The 22,514-nt window shown below is 36.2% G+C and overlaps 3 protein-coding genes across 8 annotated transcripts; 2 read left to right on the top strand and 1 right to left on the bottom strand.

The window, feature by feature from the left end:
- The first annotated feature begins 841 nt into the window (after nucleotides 1-841).
- Nucleotides 842-5,076, top strand: LOC142548159 (cytochrome c oxidase subunit 5b-1, mitochondrial-like). 2 transcript variants are annotated; one of them, XM_075656490.1, is made up of 5 exons: nucleotides 842-1,124; nucleotides 3,159-3,235; nucleotides 3,349-3,399; nucleotides 4,573-4,639; nucleotides 4,746-5,076. In XM_075656490.1, exons 2-5 carry the CDS (start codon nucleotides 3,185-3,187, stop codon nucleotides 4,811-4,813), a joined length of 237 nt encoding a protein of 78 aa, XP_075512605.1. In that variant the 5' UTR covers nucleotides 842-1,124; nucleotides 3,159-3,184; the 3' UTR covers nucleotides 4,814-5,076. The 2 variants fall into 2 exon arrangements, 1 of the variants encoding a protein (XP_075512605.1); XR_012820921.1 differs by lacking the exon at nucleotides 3,349-3,399 and having other exon boundaries at nucleotides 848-1,124.
- A 2,276-nt stretch (nucleotides 5,077-7,352) lies between these two features.
- LOC142549299 (periodic tryptophan protein 2) lies at nucleotides 7,353-12,290 on the top strand. 4 transcript variants are annotated; one of them, XR_012821157.1, is made up of 9 exons: nucleotides 7,353-8,612; nucleotides 9,016-9,267; nucleotides 9,369-9,461; nucleotides 9,655-10,026; nucleotides 10,221-10,565; nucleotides 10,926-11,153; nucleotides 11,256-11,459; nucleotides 11,736-12,213; nucleotides 12,251-12,290. XR_012821157.1 is itself a non-coding variant. In XM_075658165.1 (8 exons), the coding sequence occupies exons 1-7, from the start codon at nucleotides 7,425-7,427 to the stop codon at nucleotides 11,424-11,426; spliced, it is 2,649 nt and encodes an 882-aa protein (XP_075514280.1). In that variant the 5' UTR covers nucleotides 7,353-7,424; the 3' UTR covers nucleotides 11,427-11,459; nucleotides 11,681-12,235. The 4 variants fall into 4 exon arrangements, 2 of the variants coding, with proteins under 2 accessions (XP_075514280.1, XP_075514279.1); XR_012821158.1 differs by lacking the exon at nucleotides 12,251-12,290 and having other exon boundaries at nucleotides 11,736-11,930; nucleotides 12,029-12,235; XM_075658165.1 differs by lacking the exon at nucleotides 12,251-12,290 and having other exon boundaries at nucleotides 11,681-12,235.
- Nucleotides 12,291-14,437: 2,147 nt separating this feature from the next.
- On the bottom strand, nucleotides 14,438-16,858 carry LOC142549300 (uncharacterized). Of its 2 annotated transcripts, none has more exons than XM_075658168.1 (2): nucleotides 16,586-16,858; nucleotides 14,438-15,911 (listed from the first exon to the last, which is right to left on the bottom strand). In XM_075658168.1, exon 2 carries the CDS (start codon nucleotides 15,859-15,861, stop codon nucleotides 14,935-14,937), a length of 927 nt encoding a protein of 308 aa, XP_075514283.1. In that variant the 5' UTR covers nucleotides 15,862-15,911; nucleotides 16,586-16,858; the 3' UTR covers nucleotides 14,438-14,934. The 2 variants fall into 2 exon arrangements, with proteins under 2 accessions (XP_075514283.1, XP_075514282.1); XM_075658167.1 differs by having other exon boundaries at nucleotides 14,438-15,914; nucleotides 16,586-16,857.
- Nucleotides 16,859-22,514: the final 5,656 nt, after the last annotated feature.

Consider the following 22,514-nt stretch of genomic DNA (forward strand, 5'->3'; position numbering starts at 1 on the left):
TCTTTTAGCGTTTATAGAACCGTTGTCTATTAGCGTGTTTTTTGGACAATCGACAACGGTTTTAGAAAACCGTCGCTAAATTTAGCGACGGTTTAAAGGAAACCCGTCACATGTTTTAACTTAGCGACGATTTTCCTAAAACCGTCGCTAAATATAGCGAGGTTATAAGGTAAATTTTTTGGCTTTAATTTTTAGTAAATTTTTAAGTGTTAGTTAAGATCAGGAATATTGTAAGTTTTAGTTAAGATCAGGAATATTGTAAGTTTTTTTAGATTTATTAAATTATTAAAAGTAATTTTTTTTATTTTACCTAAAATATTAGCGACGGAATTCATGAAAAAACCGTCACTAAAATTAGCGACGGACATTATGTGATACCGTCGCTAATTGTAGCGACGATTTAGTTTTGCACAAATCCGTCGCTAATTTTATTTGCGGCGATGTTTTAAAAACCGTCGCTAATTTTAGCTACAACAACAGTGAAAAAACCGTTGTCTTTGAGCGAATCCTTTAACAACAGTTTTAAAAGGGATACGACAAGGGATTTAACAACCGTTGTCGTTGGGCATTTTTTGTAGTGAACTTGTGTGAGACAGTCTCGCAGGTCGTATTTTGTGAGACAGATCTCTTATTTGGATCATCCATTAAAAAGTATTACTTTTTATGCTAAAAGTATTACTTTTTATTATGAATATCGATAGGGTTGACCCGTCTCATAGATAAAGATTCGTGAGACCGTCTCACAAGAGACCCACTCTTGTATAGAAATGTACAAAGTTGATAATACATGAATTTTAGGAATTTTCGCAAAATTATCTACTAGTTCCCGTTAAAATAATACTAGATAAAACAAAATTTCTTCCCTGTTTATCTCATTTTCAGCACTTTGCAATTTGTCAGTGTTTTCTCGCTGAAGAAGGGAAAGAGACGAGCTGCGATCACATCGAGGCCCTAATTGGATCATTGTTGAATAAATTGGAGAAGGCTCACACATCACCTCTAAAGTCTTGCCCTGGTCCGATGTAATCAGAAACCCGTCTGATTCGTCGTTGCTTCTTCTACAGTTCCGACGAATATCCGTCGTTCTGCCGTCGTCATATCGCGCCATTTCAGTACTGCTTCTAGTGTGCCTCTAAACCATAATCTTTATGTTCTTTTCATCATGATCCTTAAATTCATGTGTGAGGCTTAAAATGTAATGAGATGTTGATGTGTGGGCGTTCTGTTTCTTTTTGTTTGTTGAATGCGTTTGGAATTTGGTTTTGTCGTGTCCAAAATATTGCGAAAGTTTTAAAATTTTATTTGAAATTCAAATAATGTATTTGGACAATCGTATGATTTAAACAAATTAAATATTTATAGGGTGTTAATAATTATAATTATTCACTTGACACAAACTATTACGATGTTAGAGGAGATAGCTCTTGTATTATTCCCTGCGAACGTTGTTTTTGAAATCTTCAATCTCCAATCGAGTCCACGACTAGAGTGTTTGTTCATCTTCTAAATTACACTAGAAAATTTAGAAGAAAAATTGTTTTGAGATCAGAAATTATTTGACGGCTCAAACCCTTAATTTTTTTCTTTGAGGTGGCCGAAATATTTGGAGAGGAGATGAGAGTTGTAGTTTAGAAAATATGGAGTAGTGGAGGCTAGGGTTAGTGGTCTCCATACTATATCCTGAACCCTTTACCTAATTTCCTTAATTATAAGTTTAAGTTCTTTAATTAACATTAATGAGCTTATTAACTAATTTTAGTCCAATTAGTTTAATTATTTAATGTATTAAAATCCATTAAAAACTTTAATTAATTAGCATGTTGGAGTTATACTTCTACAAGTACATTATGCATTCTCCTATTACGTTTAAATAATCTTTAATAAACTCAACCTTTGAGTTTAATATTAAATTATCAATTTTTATAAATTCAACTCCTTAATTTAATATCTCCAAATTTTAATTATCATAAATTCAATTCTTTGAATTTATTATCTCATAATTTTATATAAATTCAACTCCTTGAATTTATTTTCTCAACAAGAACAAATGATCTAGTGCTTGTGTGATCCTCGATTGTTCAGGGATACAACTAGCCGTGGGTTCACAACTATTTGTGATTCAGGACATTTTTCTTTATTCGAGCTTACCTTAATTTGACCCATTCCATGCACCAATATTTGATCATGAGAATGTCAGAAACTATTTTCTGATTAAACCATCGAATTATGGTAAGAGCGCCTAGTAGCATTGCCCTATGATTCCTTGGGTATCACTAATAGTGCCTGCAAGAACCAATCAATAATGATTAACGTACAATACGGTCCCTTCATCTCATGTATCCCGATCATATGCAACAATTGGTTCATCGAGGGTTTCATGTTAGATTCGATATCTATATGATACATTCATGAAATAATCATAGTGTCGTCGTCTGCACAACTAGAGTTTCCTTGTCCCTAATGCATATCTTACACTCTGGCCAGAGATTTCATGCACTACTATTTCGTTAGATCACATATGATATCCACACTCTTAGGTGAGCGGTGAATTTCCGACTACAATTCACTGGCTCCTAAACATGTCGTAATTGCACCCAACCTCGCCAACTTGTGACCCTCGCGGAGTTGGTAAACGAGTCAAAACGCAATCCTAGTATGTAAAGCCTCAGTGTTGTCCCAAGTGGTAAGGACTAATGATGTACAATCACAACCACAGAATTTTCCTCTCGATGAATGATAACCACTTGGAAAGTCCGATGGAAGGTTTTTCAGTACAATCATCATATGATTACCCATCTGTATGATTGGATATCTGCATGCCCTTAACATGAAACACGATACACATCATCACAGATGTCAGTCTCAAGCCCAAGCGGCCTTTATCCTTGTTTTTAGGCGGTTGAATCGACTAGAAACAAATTTAGAATATACAGTGTTTACAAATGAATTTCAAGATCGAAGTACAATTCATTTATATTAATGTATAATCAAGGTCTTTATCTATGCCGTTTACATGAGTAAAAAAATAAAGTAAAACGAAATCATGAAACATATATTATATTAAAATAAAGACTGTTTATTACAAGTTAGTCGTTAAATTATTTAGTCGACTGTTGACTTACATATACTCTAACAGGATGTGCTTAAAATTGGTGCAGGTGCGACGATAATAGTCGATGATTTAATGCCGATTGCTACTGTTCATGAGCGTGAAGAGCTCCAAGCTGCGATTACCGTGAGTATTTTTTTGTTGAATTCGGCTTATTTCTTGGTGTTTAGTTATTATTTAAGTCAATTTTGTGTGGTTTGACCAATATGTGCTTGTTTTTATCGCATTTATTTGATTAGGGAAAGGACGTTCTTGAAATTAACTACCCTTCTGGTCCATTTGGAACAAAGGTCCGTATAAATTATCTCGCCATTACGTGTGGATAATAGTCTGAGACAGTATGTACCCTGAGCTATTGAATATATTGTAATTACTCACAGTCTTTGTCGTCAGTGACAAGCTTCAAAAGTGTGTGGTGAAATGTATGATATGATTGCTATAAATTAAATAAAAATGGATGCTTGCGTGGTTTTGGGGTAGGGATATAATTACAATGGTAAAGAATATATAATATGCTGTACAAGTGTTCTTTTTGACACCACACCCTTAACTCCATTTTGCTAACAGATGGAGTGCATTATTTGTTAGTTTTGCGATTGAAACATGGTCGTCCCTTCATGTGATGAAATTCCTAAGGATTTGTATTTAATTTAACATTCCAGAGTTTTCATCTGTCTCCATGAATTTCTCGTAGCTTGTATGTTTGATTAAATATATCATGCTGACCATACAACTGCGGCGTGGCCCAGAGTGTTTTAGCTGCTTCTGCACTGCTAGGCATCATAGCACAATGAAAACGAGTACAAAGGCTTTTACGTGCCTGTTATGTTCGTTTTTGTTTCTCTCATGTACTTGGCTTAGGAGTAGTCTTGAGATCCATCTTAAGAAGCTGTTTTTACGTAACTTAAGTTACTGGCGGTCTAATGTAAACGAGCTGCCACTTAAAAGCCATACCAGGTGTCTGTTTGAGCATGATGTTCATTATGTACTTTTCGATCACGTAGATCTCGCCGTGAATACTGTTCATCCTAGATAAGATATCTGAATGAGCATGATGTGCCTTCCTGTAAATTATTAATCTATTGGTTCTTACTGCGAAGACATCTCATCCTCCCCATTGATACCCAACAGAGAGCAATAGGGAGACAGAGAGAATGAAAGAGGAACCTGAGTTAGGGGAACATGAATCAATGCTCAGTATTCAAGTATTAAAGTGGAAGGGACCTCATGTTATATCATTAAATGAAAGAAAGGAACTAGGGGCAGATGTGTTTCTCATCATATGAATCAATTAAAAGTTTACGTATGATATGACTTCACCGTTGTTGCAGTTCAATCAACTATATCTACTCCTTTTTTTTTTTTCAATAGGAGATGTTATACAGTTAAATTTTTCATGTAATGGCGGTCTCTACATCTGCATCAACATCTTCCGATAGCAATTTGTCATTATTTTCCTGCAGGAAGAACCTGCTGTGGTCAAGTTTTATTATGACAAAAGAATTGTGGGATGCCCTGGAGTTGAAGGCGGTAAGTTTTTATCTGCTGTCATATGCATGTGAAACCATTTTACTTTCTTGTCCATTTAGTTTAGACTTTATTTTAAACATTTGTTCTACACTCCAAAATTCAACAGAGGATGAACACGACGTTGTTTGGTTCTGGTTAGAGAAGGGGAAGCCACACGAATGCTCAGTATGCTAACAATACTTTGTTGAAAGTAAAGATAACTTTTAAATTTTGATAACTAATACATAAATATTACATACTGAACATGGTCAATGACCAATCTTTGTATCGATTGAAAGGTATATGCGTGGTCGTGGTTCTTGAGAAATCTATTCGTTATTCTTCTTTCAGTTCTTCCATGTGTAGTGTAGGGTCCTCTATTGTTTTTTAACATATCTTGTGGAAATTCACTTGCATGAGGTGTGGACACTTTTACAGGAACTCACGTTTTTCAAAGGCGATAAAAGTGTTAATGTGCATGAAGATTAGTTGACTGTGTAACTATAGCGGGATACCTTGTAAATTTAATTGAAAACTACATGAAATATTTCTCTACTTCTGTGAGAACCTCATATTCCAGCAGTAGCAGCAGCTAGCAGATTTCAGTAGAAGCTATCAATTCCAGCAGCAACTCATATTTCAGAAGATGATATTTTCCAGCAGACAAAATCCAGCAGCAGAAGAGTTCAGTAGCGAGATTCCAGCAGATAGCTACTGGTTCTGCTCAGGACTTGTAACTGAAGCATTTAACATGTAATAAAGGCTGTTAATGGCAGATTAATTGGAAGGCTAACAGTCAGATTTTGGCCTATAAATAGCACCCTCAATATCTGAAATGGTTGTTACCAAAATCTTGAGATCACTTGAAATTAGAGCGAAGAGAGTGCATTTTTCGGAGCAGTAGAAACCAGTAGCAAGAACAAACAGATTTCCAGACTTCAACCGAAATATTTAGCAAATTACTGTAAGTGGGCTTATGTATAAATATCTTGAATCCAGTTTGATGATTTATGTTTTAAAGCAAAGTTTCTGTATGATCGATTTCTGATATCTGAATTTTGAAGCACTGAAACATAGTGAACTAATGGTAGGAATATATATTCTGAACATTACTGGTTACTGATTACTGATTACTGGCCTCACCCCTTAGAGGAGAGAACATATAGGGGACTGATATCAGTTTAGCCATGAAATTCACGAACGTGCTTAGTGCTTACTTGTTAAACTTCTGATTTCTGATTACTGAATACCGATTACTGATTCCTGACTACTGAATATTGATTTCTGTTATGAAAATAAGAATTTTTGTATATTATTCGTATTACTGTTTCTATATGAAAACGATTTCGAAAACTGGGAGTTATTCCCGCCCCCGCTTACTGAGTGACAATCATATCACTCACCCACCAAACCCATCTCAGATAAGAACGAGGAAAGTTGTTAGAAGAAGGGGAACAACTTCAGTTTTGAGGCTGGTGATGAAGATCGTTGTTCTTAGTTCTGTTTTGTAATTAGATTCCGCTGCATCTGTTAAGACAGTATTATGTTCGGTTTTACATTTCCGCTATAAGACATTTGTATCGGACAATGATTATTATGAATAAAAGACTGGTTTCTGAATTTTGTACTTCTGAGGCTTGTTGTTTTCGAATGTAAATTTGAGAGCAACGCCGGTGTCAACTAACCTCCGTCCCGGGGCGTGACAGCTTCTAAATGCATGTGTTTTTCCTTTGGTAATGTCAGGTAATATTTTTGACGATATTGTTAACTGTAATGAAGAATAGTCACAGAGAATACTTGGTTTGTCCTGAGATGGGTTTTCTATTGTATTAAATGAAGTTACTCTTATCAGTTTTTAAAGCATACTGATCCTTTGGCAGTGTTGACAATTAAAATCTTTTGGAAGTTAATCAGGCTTCTCTCTGATTATTTTGTTTTGGGCTTAATAAAAGATGAATGATGGATGAATCATTAGCAAATGTATCTGCCTCTGATGTTGAGTGGATGATTCATTTTATGATTAATCTACATAATCTGTTTCTTTTAAATCTTTCCGATTATTTCTATCAAAGGTTAACCGAGCTTTCTTTATTGACAGTTGGAAGTTGTTGGCCCCCGGCGGACCTCCTGAATGGTCATGGAGACGACCATCATCACTAAATCCATTTCTTGTTTGAAGAAAAAAAATTCGAATTTGGAATTTTAAAATTTTACTAAGCTACTCTTAGAAATCATATAAATATAAATAGCCAAAGAAGTTTATAAATTAATAATTTTCTCTATTATTTGTGTTTGTAAATTCAAAAATTAATTATTATTTATTAATCATAATGCACATAAAATAATAATTAAAAAATCATCAAACAAATTTAAAATATGAAAATTTAATTCCAGAAAAATTATCAATAAAGAAACCAAAACAATCTAAAACATCAATAAATTCATCAACAAATCTAATGCATAATCAAATTTATATTTTATCTTAAGATGAGTTGTTCATTTTTCAATTCAACCAGTGAAGACGAGCATGACGTGGAATTCTCAAGAAAAAATTAGCTGCAGTTGGAGTTGATGGTGTAATAAAAATTAAATAGTTGATGGTGTAATAAAAATTAAATTCATTTCGTATGTTTGATAAAATAGATATTGCACTTGAATTGAAATCAGTTGAATTGAACTCTTGAAAACTCAATTTTATTGGAATATGAATTGATTAAAGATCGCATTTATAACAAGACACGCTTTCTTGATTAGGGTTTAAGCAATTATAAACCCTCCCTCGTCGGTTTCGTGGAATCAGTTAGACATGAATTACAGATTCCAAAACCTGGTTGGCGCTCCCTACCGCGGGGGAAACGTCGTCGTTGTGAACAACACCTTGCTCATCTCACCGATCGGCAACCGAATCTCCGTCACAGACCTCTTAAAATCCGAGACCATAACCCTGCCATGTCAGGCCTCCACCAACCTACGCCACATCGCCGCCTCATCGGATGGTGTGTTCGTTTTCACCGTTGACGAGAACAACCGCTGCCTCTTTATAAACGTTCAACGCCGGGTCGTCCTTCACCGAATATCTTTCAAACACCGAATATCCGTCGTGAAATTCAGCCCTGACGGGCGATTCATAGCTGTGTCTGCGGGGAAGCTACTCCAGATATGGCGGTCTCCTGGTTTTAAGAAGGAATTTTTCCCATTTGAGTTGATTCGAACATTTGCCGATTGTAATGATAGAATTACTTGTCTGGATTGGAGTCCTGACTCGGATTACGTAATTGTAGGGTCCAAAGATTTGACTTTGAGACTTTTTTGTTTGAGAAAGGTGAAGAAGAGTGACTCTAAGAAGCCGTGTTTGTTGTTGGGTCATAGGGATGCAATTGTGGGTGCTTTCTTTGGGCTGGATAAGAAAACGAATGGAGTAGCTAATGTTTATAGTTTATCACGGGAAGGAGCGGTTTTTAGATGGGGGTTTAGTGAAGCAGAACTGGATTCTCCAGGAACACCAAAGCAGACTTATGAGCAGGATTTGACAAGTGGGAACGAGACAATTTTGAAGAAAAGAAAAGAATCTGATGGAAAAGATGAGTTTGATGGAGGGAATGGGGTTTTATTGCATAAAATAAAATGGGAACTGATGAAAAAGGATTATTTAATGCAAGCTCCTGCGAAGTTAACATCGTGCGATTATCATCGGGGGCTTGATATGCTTGTTGTAGGGCTTTCTAATGGGGTCTTTGCTCTATATCAGATGCCTGATTTTGTGTGCATTCACTTGTTATCTATTTCAAGAGAGAAGATCACTACAGCTACATTTAACGGCCTGGGAAACTGGTTAACATTCGGGTGCGCCAAGCTTGGTCAGCTGCTTGTGTGGGAGTGGAAATCAGAGAGCTATATACTGAAGCAACAAGGGCACTATTTCGATGTCAATTGCCTTGCTTATTCATCAGATTCACAGCTATTGGCTACAGGAGCAGATGATAACAAAATCAAGGCAAGTTCAACGCACAATTTATGACCACATTAGTTTTTTCCATTTGTTCCTCTGTGCTCGAGCTCCACTATATCGTCTATTTTTCATTTTGTCAGCAACACAACCAATTGACTCTAATTATTCATATATTTTTTTGTTCTGAGTACATAGTACTACTGCTAACTGAGCAATTCTGATGAGGCTTGGATCAGAATTCCTTTAAATTTTTTCGTTTCTGCTCCATTGTGTCCTTGTATCTATTTTTTTTTATAAAGATCAAACTTGTCCTAAGGACAAAGGCGTTAATATATATATATATATATATATATATATATATATATATATATATATATATTGTCTTGCCTATTTTTGTTTTCTGGTATTTCAACAACATAAACGAGAAATTTAAAATTTGTTGGTACAGGTGTGGACTGTTTCAACAGGCTTCTGTTTCGTCACATTTTCTGAACATAAGAATGCTGTTACAGCGCTGCATTTCATGGCTAGCAAGAATTGCCTCCTGAGTGCATCTCTGGATGGGACTGTTCGTGCATACGATTTGTTCCGCTATCGCAACTTCAAAATATTCGTGACCCCTACACCAAAGCAATTTGTTTCTTTAACATCAGATCAGAGTGGTGACATCATCTGTGCTGGAACTCTGGATTCATTTGAGGTCTTGATAACTGCTATTTTTAAGACTTGATATTTTAAATGATACGAAACATATGACTATATAATTTTACTGATAAATTGGTATTGGGCAAATACTTGTAGATATTTGTTTGGTCCATGAAGGATGCACGACTACTGGATGTTCTAAGTGGCCATGAGGGTCCTGTTCATGGATTAACGTTTTCTCCTGCTCAGGTAAAGTTCTTTATGGGAAACAATTTTTCTAACCTACCACTTTTCATCCTCTCGTGATTCATTGAACTCATCATTTATCTTAAATTTCAGCTGTGAATAGATAATGTTCTTTGACGGTGTTTTTTATTTGGAGCTTAGATCGATGGATTGTTGGTAATTGGTCCCTGTTAAGAGTTTTCTAGTTACCCTGCAGGCTATTTTGGCTTCCTCTTCGTGGGATAAAACCGTCCGCTTGTGGGACATTTTCGAAGGAAAAGGTGGAATTGAAAAGTTTGATCATACGCATGATGTCCTAACAGTTGTTTACCGTCCTGATGGTAAACAGATGGCTTGTAGCACGCTAGATGGTCAAATTCATTTTTGGGATCCTTTACAAGGCCTGGAAATGTTCACAATTGAAGGGCGTAGAGACATTGCTGGTGGGCGTCTTATGACCGATCGGAGGTCAGCTGCAAACTCGACTGCTGGAAAGTGCTTCACAACTTTGTGTTATTCCTCTGATGGTAGCTACATATTGGCTGGGGGAAATAGTAAATATATTTGTATGTACGATGTAGCTGACCAGGTTAGTTTGAATTCAAGCCACGTGCTTTACAGGAGCTTTTGTAGGATAATAGTTTATCTCGCTGCAATTTTCTTTATGTTATTCAGTGACATGATTGTGATGAATTATTTTTGTAACAAAATGACATGAGTTACCACTTTCTCTGTAATATACATGCTATATATTATTACATTTAATTCTTGTAAATGTATCAGGTCCTGCTGCGGAGGTTCCAAATCACACACAATTTATCACTAGATGGGGTTCTTGATTTCTTAAATTCGAAAAAAATGAGCGAAGCAGGTCCACTGGATTTGATTGATGACGATGATAGTGACATGGAGGAAGGCGTGGAAAAGCAATCACGAGATAAATTGGCGTATGATTTACCTGGTTCAATGCCAAATCGTGGAAGGCCTGTTATTCGAACAAAATGCTTGAGAATTGCACCAACTGGCCGGAGTTGGGCAGCAGCAACAACTGAAGGAGTATTGCTGTATTCTATGGACGATACCTTCATATTTGACCCCACGGATCTTGACATGGATGTCACTCCTGAGGTTAGTTTCATATTCAAGCTCAATCTCAAGATTTGAAAAAATGAACGATTTGAGATCGATTTAGAGTTTGAATTAAATCATGATTTGTTCAAAATTTAATCATCGAGCTCTCTATCAAGAAATGTTGTTTGAACATCGAATTATACTTGAACATGTTTGTTTTCTGTTTTAATTTGATGGCTTATGATATGAATCAGATAGTATTCTTAGTGGCATTAAAAGCTCACGAGCCGATTAATTTGCACTCAAACCCAGTCCCGTTTCTTTACATTGTACTGAAAATCCTTTGCAATTCATGTCAGTCCTTTGAAATACTCCCATAACAGACTTTTCTGATCCCTGTCTTGTCTTGTTGAGTAGGCAGTTGATGATGCACTGAAAGATGATCAGCCGAAAAGAGCATTATTTCTCAGTCTGCGAATGAATGAAGCTACCCTAATAAAGAAGTGTATTCTCACGGTCGCCCCAACAGATATATCAGATGTCGCCTCGTCAGTCCCTGTAAAATATTTGCAGAGATTAGTGGAAGCACTAGCAGATCTTCTGGAAAATTGTCCACATTTGGAGTTCGTTCTTAGATGGTGCCAGGTTATATAAAAGCTCTCATTAATCGTATATTTATCTGGCAAATGAAAAAACAGCAATTTGAATTGCAGAACAAATGGTGACTGTATTTTTGGCTTTTTTTAGGAACTGTGCAAATTCCATGGCACCGTAATTCAGCAGAATTTCACAAACCTGCGACCTGCTCTTAGAACCTTGCAAAATTCAGTTATTCGGTTGCATAAAGATCTGGCTGATACCTGTTCCTCAAACGAGTATATGCTTCGATATTTATGCTCCACAAGCAACAAAAGATAGCGGTCATCCTTGTGATATCAATTTCCCGTGATGGTAAGAAACTTCTGTTCAATTTCTTTTTTTAAACTTAATATTTCATGGTGGGGCTATAGGTGATCCGACCTTGGAAAGGATACAGGTTTGTGGTGCTATAAATGCCAGCAGCTAGACCCTATTATGTTTCTGTTCGACGGTTCGTTTTTGGCTTGTAGAAATTAGAAAAGAATTGAATCTGAAACCGAAACCAGAATTGTAAATTCATCTTACATTTTAAGGTGGAGCACATATGCGGACAGCTTGATCTGTAATTAACCCACTTCATTTTCACAGGGATTACTGTCCACGAATATTCGAAATCCTTTATACGAGATGTTTTTGAGACTCGTACATAGCTTGAACCTGATGAAACCTGATAAGAATGGCGGCCACAATGAGTATCAGCTTTGTTTCGTTTAAAGATTTTACCGCGCAAAACCATTGTACCTGGTAGAATTGATATGTGGGTGGACTCATCAAACTTCCGAAGTTGTAGAATAATTTACAACCTTTCAATCATTTGAACAGGCTGAAAAGATGTGGTTTTGTCACACAAGATGAACATTATTTGCTGTTCTTCTCTTCAGTTTTCTCAGTATGCCGTGGCAAATTGGTTGATATCACATTGGCGGAAGTTATATCGACGACTTTTTTTTGCTGTCCAGCTAAAATTATTGCATATGTTATGTATGGATACTCTTAACGTGATCCTATATTAAGGCATCGATTGCTGACAAAATTCAATATTTTTGTATCATCTCTTGCATTTAAAGTCGTACGATAATTGAAGTTGATCTCGTGCATTAAAGTTGTATGATAATTGAAGTTGCCAATGATTATGTTATCTTTATCTTTCAATTTATCTTTTAATTATTCGTGATATCATCCCAGTCACGGGACGTTTAACAAAATATCTGATGACTGATATTATTAACGGTTGTGTTTTGATTATATTAAGTACGATAGATTATGTTTCGTATGATCGATAAGTGTCCTGATTAAAAGGAAAGTTTAGAAACAATACATGTTAACGAATTTGATCATTTGCGCATAGAATTAAAGATATTTCAAAGCCGTTTTGTTTAATTTGGATCAGTGGATAAATAATTTTTGTTATAAAATGTCGGAATACGCATAATCCTTTTCCCCATGAGGGAGAGACGTGTTCTATTCTGACGCTACTAAAAAATAGTCCTGATCTCACTCACATCCCAAGTAACTGTAAGGCTACGTGTGGTGGGAGGATAAAATTATGAAATGATTAAAAGAAAAATGATAAAAAGAATGATTGAACTAGATAATGATAAAATAATATTATATTTGGTATGATTGTTAAGAATGAGATAATTCATAATTTTTTGTTGAATTGACAAAATTGCCCTTCCACTTTTGCGGCGGTGGTGGTCGGTCGACGGTGTGATTGCCGGCGGTGAGGCGGTCGGCCGGCTTGCGGCTGCGGCTGCGGCTGCCGCGTCTGCCGGCGACGGCGACAGAAGGAGGGGGTGGTCGGATGCGGCAACGACGGCGGTCGGCCGGCAGAAGGAGGGGGTGGTCGGCAGCGGCGGCGGTGTGGTCGGCAGCGGCGGCGGTGGTCGGCCGGCGACAGGGTGGTCGGCAGCGGCGGGGGTGGTCAGCAGCGGAGGCGGCGGTGGTCGGCCGGCGACGGGGTGGTAAGTCGGTGGTCGGTGGGCGGCCGGTGGAGAGAAGTGGTGGTTAAAAATCCTACCGTGGGTTAAAAATTCATAAACCAATCTTATCCCCGACCAAACACAGCGTAATAGTATTAAAAAAATTTCGGAATACGTTTATCTTTATTATTAAATGAGTAGATATTTTTTAGATGGTCTCACAAATCTTTATTTACAAGACGACACAATCATGTCCATATTTTACAATAAAAAATAATACTTTTGACATAACAAATAATATTTTTTCAAATAAGTCTTTTGTGAGACGGTTTCATGAATCTTTATCTCTGAGACGGATCAACTCTACCGATATTCACAATAAAAAGTAATACTCTTAACATAAAAATTAATACATTTTCATGGATGACCCAAGTAAGAGATCTGTCTCACAAAATACGACTTGTGAGACCGTCTCACACAAGTTTTTACCTATTTTTCATAGATGACCAAAATAAAATATCGATATCTTGAAACATCTTACAAATTTTTTTGCGTTTAATAATACCTTAACCCCATATAAAAATCACTTTTATAATTTTAATAAGTAGATTTAAATTAGACAAAATATAAAGAATATTAATGTAATATTAGCAATATATTTTAAATTCAACTCCTCAACAAGATCTATTTTGGGTTCTATAATTTTTATTTTTTCTACATATCATTTTGTTTTCAATGTTTACGTAAAAAAAAAGTTGAATTTGAATATTAATTTTTAATAAAAATAATTTTTTGATCTACCATTATATTTACATAATATTTATATATTATATGACAAGATGCTAATCTCGATAACTCTCACTCGCTTTTATCTCGAGAGTTCATTAAATTTGTTTGCTTCCCACTCGAAACACGTACGACATTGGAAATAACTAGAACATGAACACTAATGCACCTTTATATATATTAAGTTTACGATACTTAAAATAACTAACTTTTAATGTCATGATCTGTTTTAATACTTATATATATTTATAAAATATTAAAAATTTAATGCAAGTAACATTTAGTTTAACGGATATAGTCTTTGTTACCTAAATTTTGTAGGTTGAATTCCTATTTAGGTTTTTTTTCTATTTTTTATATTTATTTTTTTAATCATATATCAAAATTGTAGTGTAATTTCTAATTATTTCTTATAATTATATTTTGATCTTCATTTAAATATAAACCAAATAAATTGTAAAAAATATTATACTAAACACGCAACACGTACATCGATGCACTAGTATATATAAACACTCAGCAATTTCTTCAATAAAATAAATAATACCAAGCAGATTATTAAATAAATAGATGTCAATGGACTACCGGAATGCCAAATGGAATACGATATCAATAAACCAAACCAAAAGCTACACAAGTATCCAATCGAAAGACATCTTGAACTCAAACCCCATCACCGAAAAACAACAAAATATGCAGTTTTGGTACAATTTTAGATAAGTTCTTCAAGGTTGAAAGTGCAGCAAAGTCCTTAGATTCAGTTCGTCTTGCGAGAGGGGCGGCTTCTCCTGTGCGACGACTTGATGTATTGTGACGGCTTGATCTTGTTCTTGAATTTACTGGCGCATTCCCCACTCTATAACTTTTTTATCCTGAATATGTAGCGTAATTTTCTCTTTCATAACTTGATCTCCATCTTGAATTGGTAGGATCATTTTCTCAGTCATACATACCTCACTGTTGACCTTGAAATCGAGAGGGAATTTCCTCCTCCATTGTTTGACCTATGACTCTGAAATGGTTGGATTGTTTTCTATGGGATAGCTCGATGTTGATCTTGACATCAACAAGGGATTCCCTCATTGACTGTGTGATGTTGGACTTGACTCAGAAATGGTTGGGTTGTTTTTTCTGTGATACATCGATGATGGCCTTGAACTCGACGACGGACTTTCATCGTTATAGCTTGGACTTGAATTATCTGCTGTTGATCTCCTATCGAGACTGTCATATTCTCTTGAGAAATCAGAATCGCTCCCCTCTGTTTCCAGAGATGAGAACACAGAGGCATCAGATAGAGGTAGGCTACCAAATATGTCATCGTCAAAATCAGACATTTCTTCCATAGGGAAATCAAAGAAGGTTCCATCACTCCAAAAATCAGCATCCCCCAACTCATCCCAGCTAGGCCACCCATCCCAGGCATCTTCAAAATCCAACTGGTGTACAAGTGCATCATTGATATCTAGTTGTCGCTCCAATGCTGTCCAGTTTGATTGCCGGATTGCAATGGTTTCCGATGGACGATCAGAGGGATGTTCAAGTCTAGCATGCTTCCTTAGCTCGGTATAATTTCCACTGATATTGCATGTTTCTAGAGAACAGCATCTTGTTTTCGAGTTCATGAACCTCCTTGCAGGCGCTTTGACAACCCACCCTGTGATACATCCACGACAAAGGGGGCAAACGAGGTCAGACTTCTGTCCTGTCGTTGTTGAATATGCAAATGATTTTCGAAATTGATCGAGGCAATTTGAGTGTCGGTAGCTCGTGTCGCACATGAAAGGACGACAACCTTTCTCCTGGGAGGAACATAGTAACAGGACAGCATTGTGTGGATGCTCCATGCAAATGGGGCATCGGGTTTCTTCCCATTCTCTTTCATCCCCAACAAGAGAGGACGAGCTTCCATCATCCTTGCAACCTGTGTCCTTGAAGCTGCAAGAATAAGGAGATACCCTAGCCCGATCAAAAGATCGAGAATTCAACCTTCTTTCTTTTGGCATTTCAGAACTGGAGCAATTTTTTGGAACTTAGTTTGCTGAGCTGGCTGGGGCTGCTAAAAAAATTCAAATTACAATTTCATGAAGAAGTTAGTTATGATTTGTTCATCATTTCAATGCATAAAAGAAACAATAATATTTCATTTCTGTAAAATTCAGACAGTTCAAAAAATTCATTTAGTTAGAAATTAATAAGCCTACATAAGCCGAAGCCAACAAGCAAATTCTAAAAATGCATAACTCGAGAGGTTTAAAAGATTTACGAATAACCGTGTAATTTGAATTTTCCTTGTGCTTCGTTTGGAAAGAATCTCGTTGCAAATTGAACTCCTAGGTTTTATCCATGTAAACAAACAAAACAAAGAATTTTCCTTATTTCTGATATCATTCAACTAAAAACAAAAGAATAAAATTTCTTCGAAATCCGGTACCGGAACACAACAGCTAGTTTCATTTCATTCCGTTCCTCGAAGCTATAATTAATTTCAGAATTTTAACTTTACTGATATCAGAATCGAACAAGAACGAATCATGACGAGTCAACCCTCGAAAATCTTCTCCATGCAAACAATCAAAGCCCAAATTCACAAAGAATTACCCAAATCAAACCACCAAAAAAACAGAAGAAGAAAGGAATTACTCGAACAATTAGAACCCTGAAGAACTAAAAACAAAGAGTAAATAAAAAAATAAAAAAACAGAAATCAACTGAAAACAAATCAAGTACCTCAAGCCCTAAATCGCAAATTGATCGACCTCCGCCGACTAAAACACCAGCGTAACAATCCCCGGCGATTAAATTTCTCAGATTTACACTTGCAGAGAATTAACACGAGATAAAGTAATAGGGCACCAGGATTTGAGAGATGGGAAATCCATACAAACCAGTGAACCGACTCGGTAAGCGGTCCAGTCGGAGGAATTGATAGCTGCGGAAACCAGTGCCCAAAAATGACACCGTAAGACCAAAGGAAGTTCTTTTATAGTTTAACAATGAATGTTTCTACTTGAGGAAAAATACACGGAAAAGGAAGAAATATAGGCAAAATGCTAATTCCTTAAATAACAATATATTGATTAAATTTGAAATAAAATTATAAATTTCTTTTTCAAGAATTATTTAATGAATGTAAGTAAAATTTATACATTAAAGATAATATTCTAATTTTTTATGTAATGATTTGATTGATGTGTGTTAAATAATTAATATATTAATAAATAATAATTGCTACGAACATATCTAATTTTTTTAAAAAGAAGATACGTTGTTTTGATCATGGCTAATTCAATGGGCTTTTTCTAAAAATAATATAAATTAAAAAAATATTTATTAAAATATTGCAAAAGTGAAATTGTTATCAAAATATAGCGATCCGGAATATATTCTTTCGGATTCTAATTTTTTTTAATATATTAATAAATAATAATTGCTACAAACAGATCTAATTTTTTTCTAAAAAAAAAGATGCATTATTTCGAACGTGGCTAATTCAATGGGCTTTTTCTAAAAATAATATAAATTAAAAAATATTTATTAAAAAATTGCAAAAATGAAATTGTTATCAAAATATAGCAATCCGGGACAGATTCTTCTGGATTCTAATTTTTTTTTTTTTAAAAAAAAAGAGGTCACAGATTCAGAATCCGTAACAGAGAGTCACAGATTCTATGTTGCTTTCAATAATAAAACAAAATTATTTCAATAATAATAAAAATAAATTAATACGTTTCAAATACTTCAAAATTACTGATGCTCGATAAACAAACACAACGTAGTCGAAAAACACAACCGAAAACAATGACAACCTTTAAGAATTTTGCGCAAATAAATAGACGAAATGAGCGCAACATAAAATCCGTGACTCTCTGTCACGGTTCCATGACCTCTTTTTATAAAAAAAAAAAAAACAAAGTAGAATCAAGAAGAATCTGTCCCGGATTGCTATATTTTGATTACAATTTCACTTTTGTAATATTTTAATAAATAGTTTTTTAATTTATATTATTTTCAAAAAAAAGCCCTTAATTTAATGTCATCCTCAACAAGAAGGCACCACACATATAATTATAGGATCAGATATTTGTCGTTTTACCAGAAATTATAGATTGAATACTAATATTTTGGCCGTATGGTATTTATGTCATATAAACTTTGCATTTGGAGTAAACATTTGATTTGATTTCTCATGATGTATGTTATAATTTGACTTCAAATTAGATTTTGAGGTGAAAACATTTGTATGAATTTTTTTGTCACTTGTGGTTCAATGCTTCGTCCATGCATCACAGAGCAGAGGCAGCGAGGAATTTAAAATAAATTTACAGACTTAAACATGGTCAAATCCTAACAGTTCCGTGGAGGAATCAGTCACCATTGATCTGATCGGAGCAATAGTCTCTGGCATCAGCAGTCGGCTCTATTTGAATTGAAAGCGGGGTCGTTCCAGAAATTCTTCACGTCGTTCGCCATTATTGTACATGTATGTAACGCATGCATAGAGTATCATTTATCAATATAATTATATCACATCCGTGCGGCATGCATGCCTGTCCTATGTTCGTGTTTCTGATTTCTTCTTTTAGAGGTGACATTTTACGGCAAAAAATAAATAAGAAGACACATGATATAAACTACTAACATCATCATCAAAACTACCGTAATAAAAATTTAAAAGAAAGACCAATCATGGACAAACCAAGCTAGAAAAAGATAAACATCATATGGATTTGAACCATCATGTTGGGAAAGATATAAATCAGGTCCAACCATATGAATCATCGTACAATCCTTGATGCAAACCAACTCAGTAAAATCCACATGTTAATGCATATATTATCCAAAGTTAAATGGCTTGATAGAAATTTACATCTGGAAGATATCATAATCACAATTTAAGGGGAAAAAAGAAAATTTAAAAAATGCTTCCTAACCCATAACCAATGGGCGAAAAAATAATTAGTTCAGGTGATATATATTGATTCGACCGGATAAAAATAGGTGCGAGATGCGTGGGTAATTTCACCGAGTCGCGTTGCGAAAATGATGAAAAATAAAAGCCTAGTGAGATGTGTCCAAACCATAGGCTTTTTCTTCCAAGAAAGACCAGTGGTGACCTGTAAAAACGAAGATAACCACATGAATAGGCGCCAGAGGGATGTCCGCGAGGCCACTTCGATGCTAAAGTCAGCAAATAGGTGAGGAAAAAGCTATGTAGCAAGAGAGATGTTGTAGAAACGCTGGATATTCTTTTTTAAGTAAAATGATGTGGACAAGATATATATATGTGAATGATTATTCAAAGTTTGAGCAAACCTGATATTTATAGCAAAAAAGTCAATGATGACCTGGTTTTCAGTGTCCACTTACTAATTATGGCAAGATGATTGCTCATACCCTACTTTCTGACAACTTCTCTGGCACGTCAAATCCATGTGATTCTGACAGTAATGATTACCAAGATAAGGTATCACACACTTGTGTACTCGAGTACGGTGCTACTATCGATGTAACCCAGGTAGAAAGTCATTGCCCGAGAATTTTTCTGGAAGCCCGGGCTTCTAGTAGTTGGAGGTATATGGACGGATGCTAATAGCCCGGATAGATGATGTCCCGAGCATATATTTGCTCGGTTATTTGTCAGATTGTCCCAAAACTTCTCATAACATGATCCATGACCCGAGATCATCTGATACCCATGACCTGGGCCTCCCCTAGAGATATCACCACTCCCTCTCTAAATAGTCGGGCTAGAGTCATACCCGTTGTCCCGATTAGTCATGCTTGGACTTCTCCGGAAAGATAATTAATTCTTGCTATAAAAGCGTCAGGGCCTCATGTCTCCCGGGCTTACAAAAAGGTACCGAGGCCTCATGTCTTCCGGGCTTGAGATATGGTATCGGGGCCTCATGTCTCCCGGACTTAGAAGATTTTTGTCGTTTCATATTCTCAGGTTGGTAGGGCTGATGTCATGATGGCGTATGCCCTAAAATCTGAAAGGCTCAAAACGCTTCGAATTCCGAGAAGGTGAGCAGTCTGAGATGCTTCTTATTCCGAGCTTGTCCTCTCATATCCATACATAATTTCCAAGATATATCTTTATCGTATTTTTATCTTTAGATCAACGATTGAGATCACTTTCCTTCGCTTATATAAAACGATGAACCCTCCTCACTTGTTAATTTTTCGCTTTCGTATTCTCTCCGCTTTCTTCTCATTTTCCGGCGCACTGCACTCTCCTCCGATGATTAGGGGTGTTCATCGGTCGGTTCGGTTCGGTTTTCGGTTTTTTATTTCGGTTTTTTCGGTTTCGGTTTTAGAAATATATAATCCGATATCCGAACCATTTTTCTTCGGTTCGGTTCGGTTTTCTACCAAAACGGTTCGGTTATTTCGGTCGGGTTAATTCGGTTTTGGTATAATTATTTAAATTAATAATATAAATATATTGTAAAATATAATATGTTAACTTTCTATACGTTTTCTTAATAAAATATTTAAATATAAGATCTAAATTAATTAAACAAACAACAATCAACTAAAAATTGTTCAAAATGGTTTTTCATTCACTAGATATCATATCAAAATATATAATATAAATAAAAATATAAAAAATATTATTAATTTAATGAAATTTCGGTTTTTCGGTTTGTTCGGTTTTTGACATATATAATCCAAAACCGAACCAAATAAATTTCGGTTTTAACATTTGTATCCGAATTACACAATTCGATTTTCGGTTCGATTCGGTGTTCGGTTTTTTCGGTTTGGATTTTCGGTTTTTTCGGTTTTATCCGAAGTTTGAAAACCCCTACCGATGATCACTATCTCCTCCGTCCAACCTCGACAACTCTGTAAGTTTTCTTATCATCTGTTTTTCTTCGAAAATGTTCCATTCCACCTCCTCTACCTCTAGATCAGCAAATGCGCGAGGCTCGTCGAATCTACCGCGATGCGCTTTGATTCCCCTTATTCTCCTCCCAAAAGCGCTCTTCCGCCCACCTTTCCTCAAAACCTAAAAAACTAAAAATCAAACCTTCTGCTTCTGGTCCGTCCTTAGCTCTGAAAAGGGCAAGGGAAAAGCTCAGGCTTCCAGCCCTTCTCACTCCGAGATTCCTAGAGTTCCTTGGTTCTCTTCCATGAACAGCACTCTACACTCGGGAGCCGACGAAGAACTCCGGGCTCTTGGTTCTATCCCTTCTTCTTTCCCTATTTTAATTCTCGGTCCCTCTGATACGGCCGATCACCCTCCCCCTAGTTTCACTACATTATTTCGAGACCAGGTTAGGAATGGTCTTCGATTTCCCGTCCCCTCCTTCTATATCGAGGTTGCCAAGTTTTTTGGTGTTCCCATGAACCAACTGCATCCAAATTCCTTCCGGATTATGGCTTCTACTTATGTGCTTTTTAGGATGAACGATCTTCTCATCACCTCTCTTTTTTTCATTATTTCTTCGTTTTTCGGATGGGGGATAATGCTTTCACATTATCTGCCCAGTTAAAAACTCGCTTCCTTAATGATATCCCTTCTGGGAATAAGGGATAAAAAGGATGGTTCTTCTATATTCGCCTCTCGGCTCCTCTCTCTTGTTTGACCGGTCTCCTTCCTAATCTTCCTTCACAACCCCCTCTTCCCCGGTATTTCAAATTTGAGGAGCCTTACACTCGAAGCCGAGAGTTGGCAGAGGGGCAAAAGTTTTCTTCTTCTTCCCTCTTCTCGGAGGAAAATTTGTTAGCTTACGGGTTGAGTGCCCGAGTAGAGGACCTATTGACTGGGTGATTGACGAAGTGGCTAGCTCGGGCTCTCAACCTGGTAAGTTTTGCCTCCGACCTCTTCCTTTATAATTTCTTAATTTTTACTTTATTGTTGTCTTTATCATCTCTCTTTTGTGCAGAAAATTCAGAATGCAAGAAGCCTTTGCAAGGAGGTGGGCAGCTGAGAAGGCGGCCGAAGAGAAAAAACTGGCAACCCGGAAAGCTGCTGCTGAGAAAAAGTTGGTTCAGGTGGCAGTTGTCAAAACTCAATTGCTCGATGTGGCCGAGGAGGAGGTGTCCAGACAAGAAACTCCAAAGGAGGGGGCAACTACTCGGCCTGATTCCTCGGAGGATTCGTGTAAGGACCTCGTACCTTATTATCGTAAATCATATTTTGACTCTCGATAATTCATGAAATTGTCATCTTATTAAGTGTATGAAGTATATAATTGACAATGAAATTGAGAAAATATGTTGTGATAATGAAATATTGTAGTAGTAATTGATTTGTATTTGAAAAGTATGCTCAACCGCAATAGAAAAATGACACGTGTTACGGTTTTTAGCATGATTATATGAGTATTAGTTCAAATGAAATGAAATCAATTTTATTAGAAAGATACTACATAGTACTAAATCATTTATGTTTTGATTTTTGTCCGAATCCATTTGGAAAAAGGGGCAAAATCATCCCGAAGTATATCGTGTGCATTGAAGTTCCTACACTGACATATTTTGGGAGAATGAGCAAACTCCCGCGTCCAATATCCAAATTGAGTGAGGTTAATGGCAAATGAAATCTAAGACATAAATCTACAACTTTTAAGTTGACCACTTTTGCTAATTCAAAACTTAAAAAAGTGTTTGGGACAGAACGAGGCGCGCTAGTGCGCCATGCGCGCGG

This window comes from Primulina tabacum, chromosome 6 (genome assembly GCF_025594145.1).
Source record: "Primulina tabacum isolate GXHZ01 chromosome 6, ASM2559414v2, whole genome shotgun sequence".
Classification (NCBI taxonomy): Eukaryota; Viridiplantae; Streptophyta; class Magnoliopsida; order Lamiales; family Gesneriaceae; genus Primulina; species Primulina tabacum.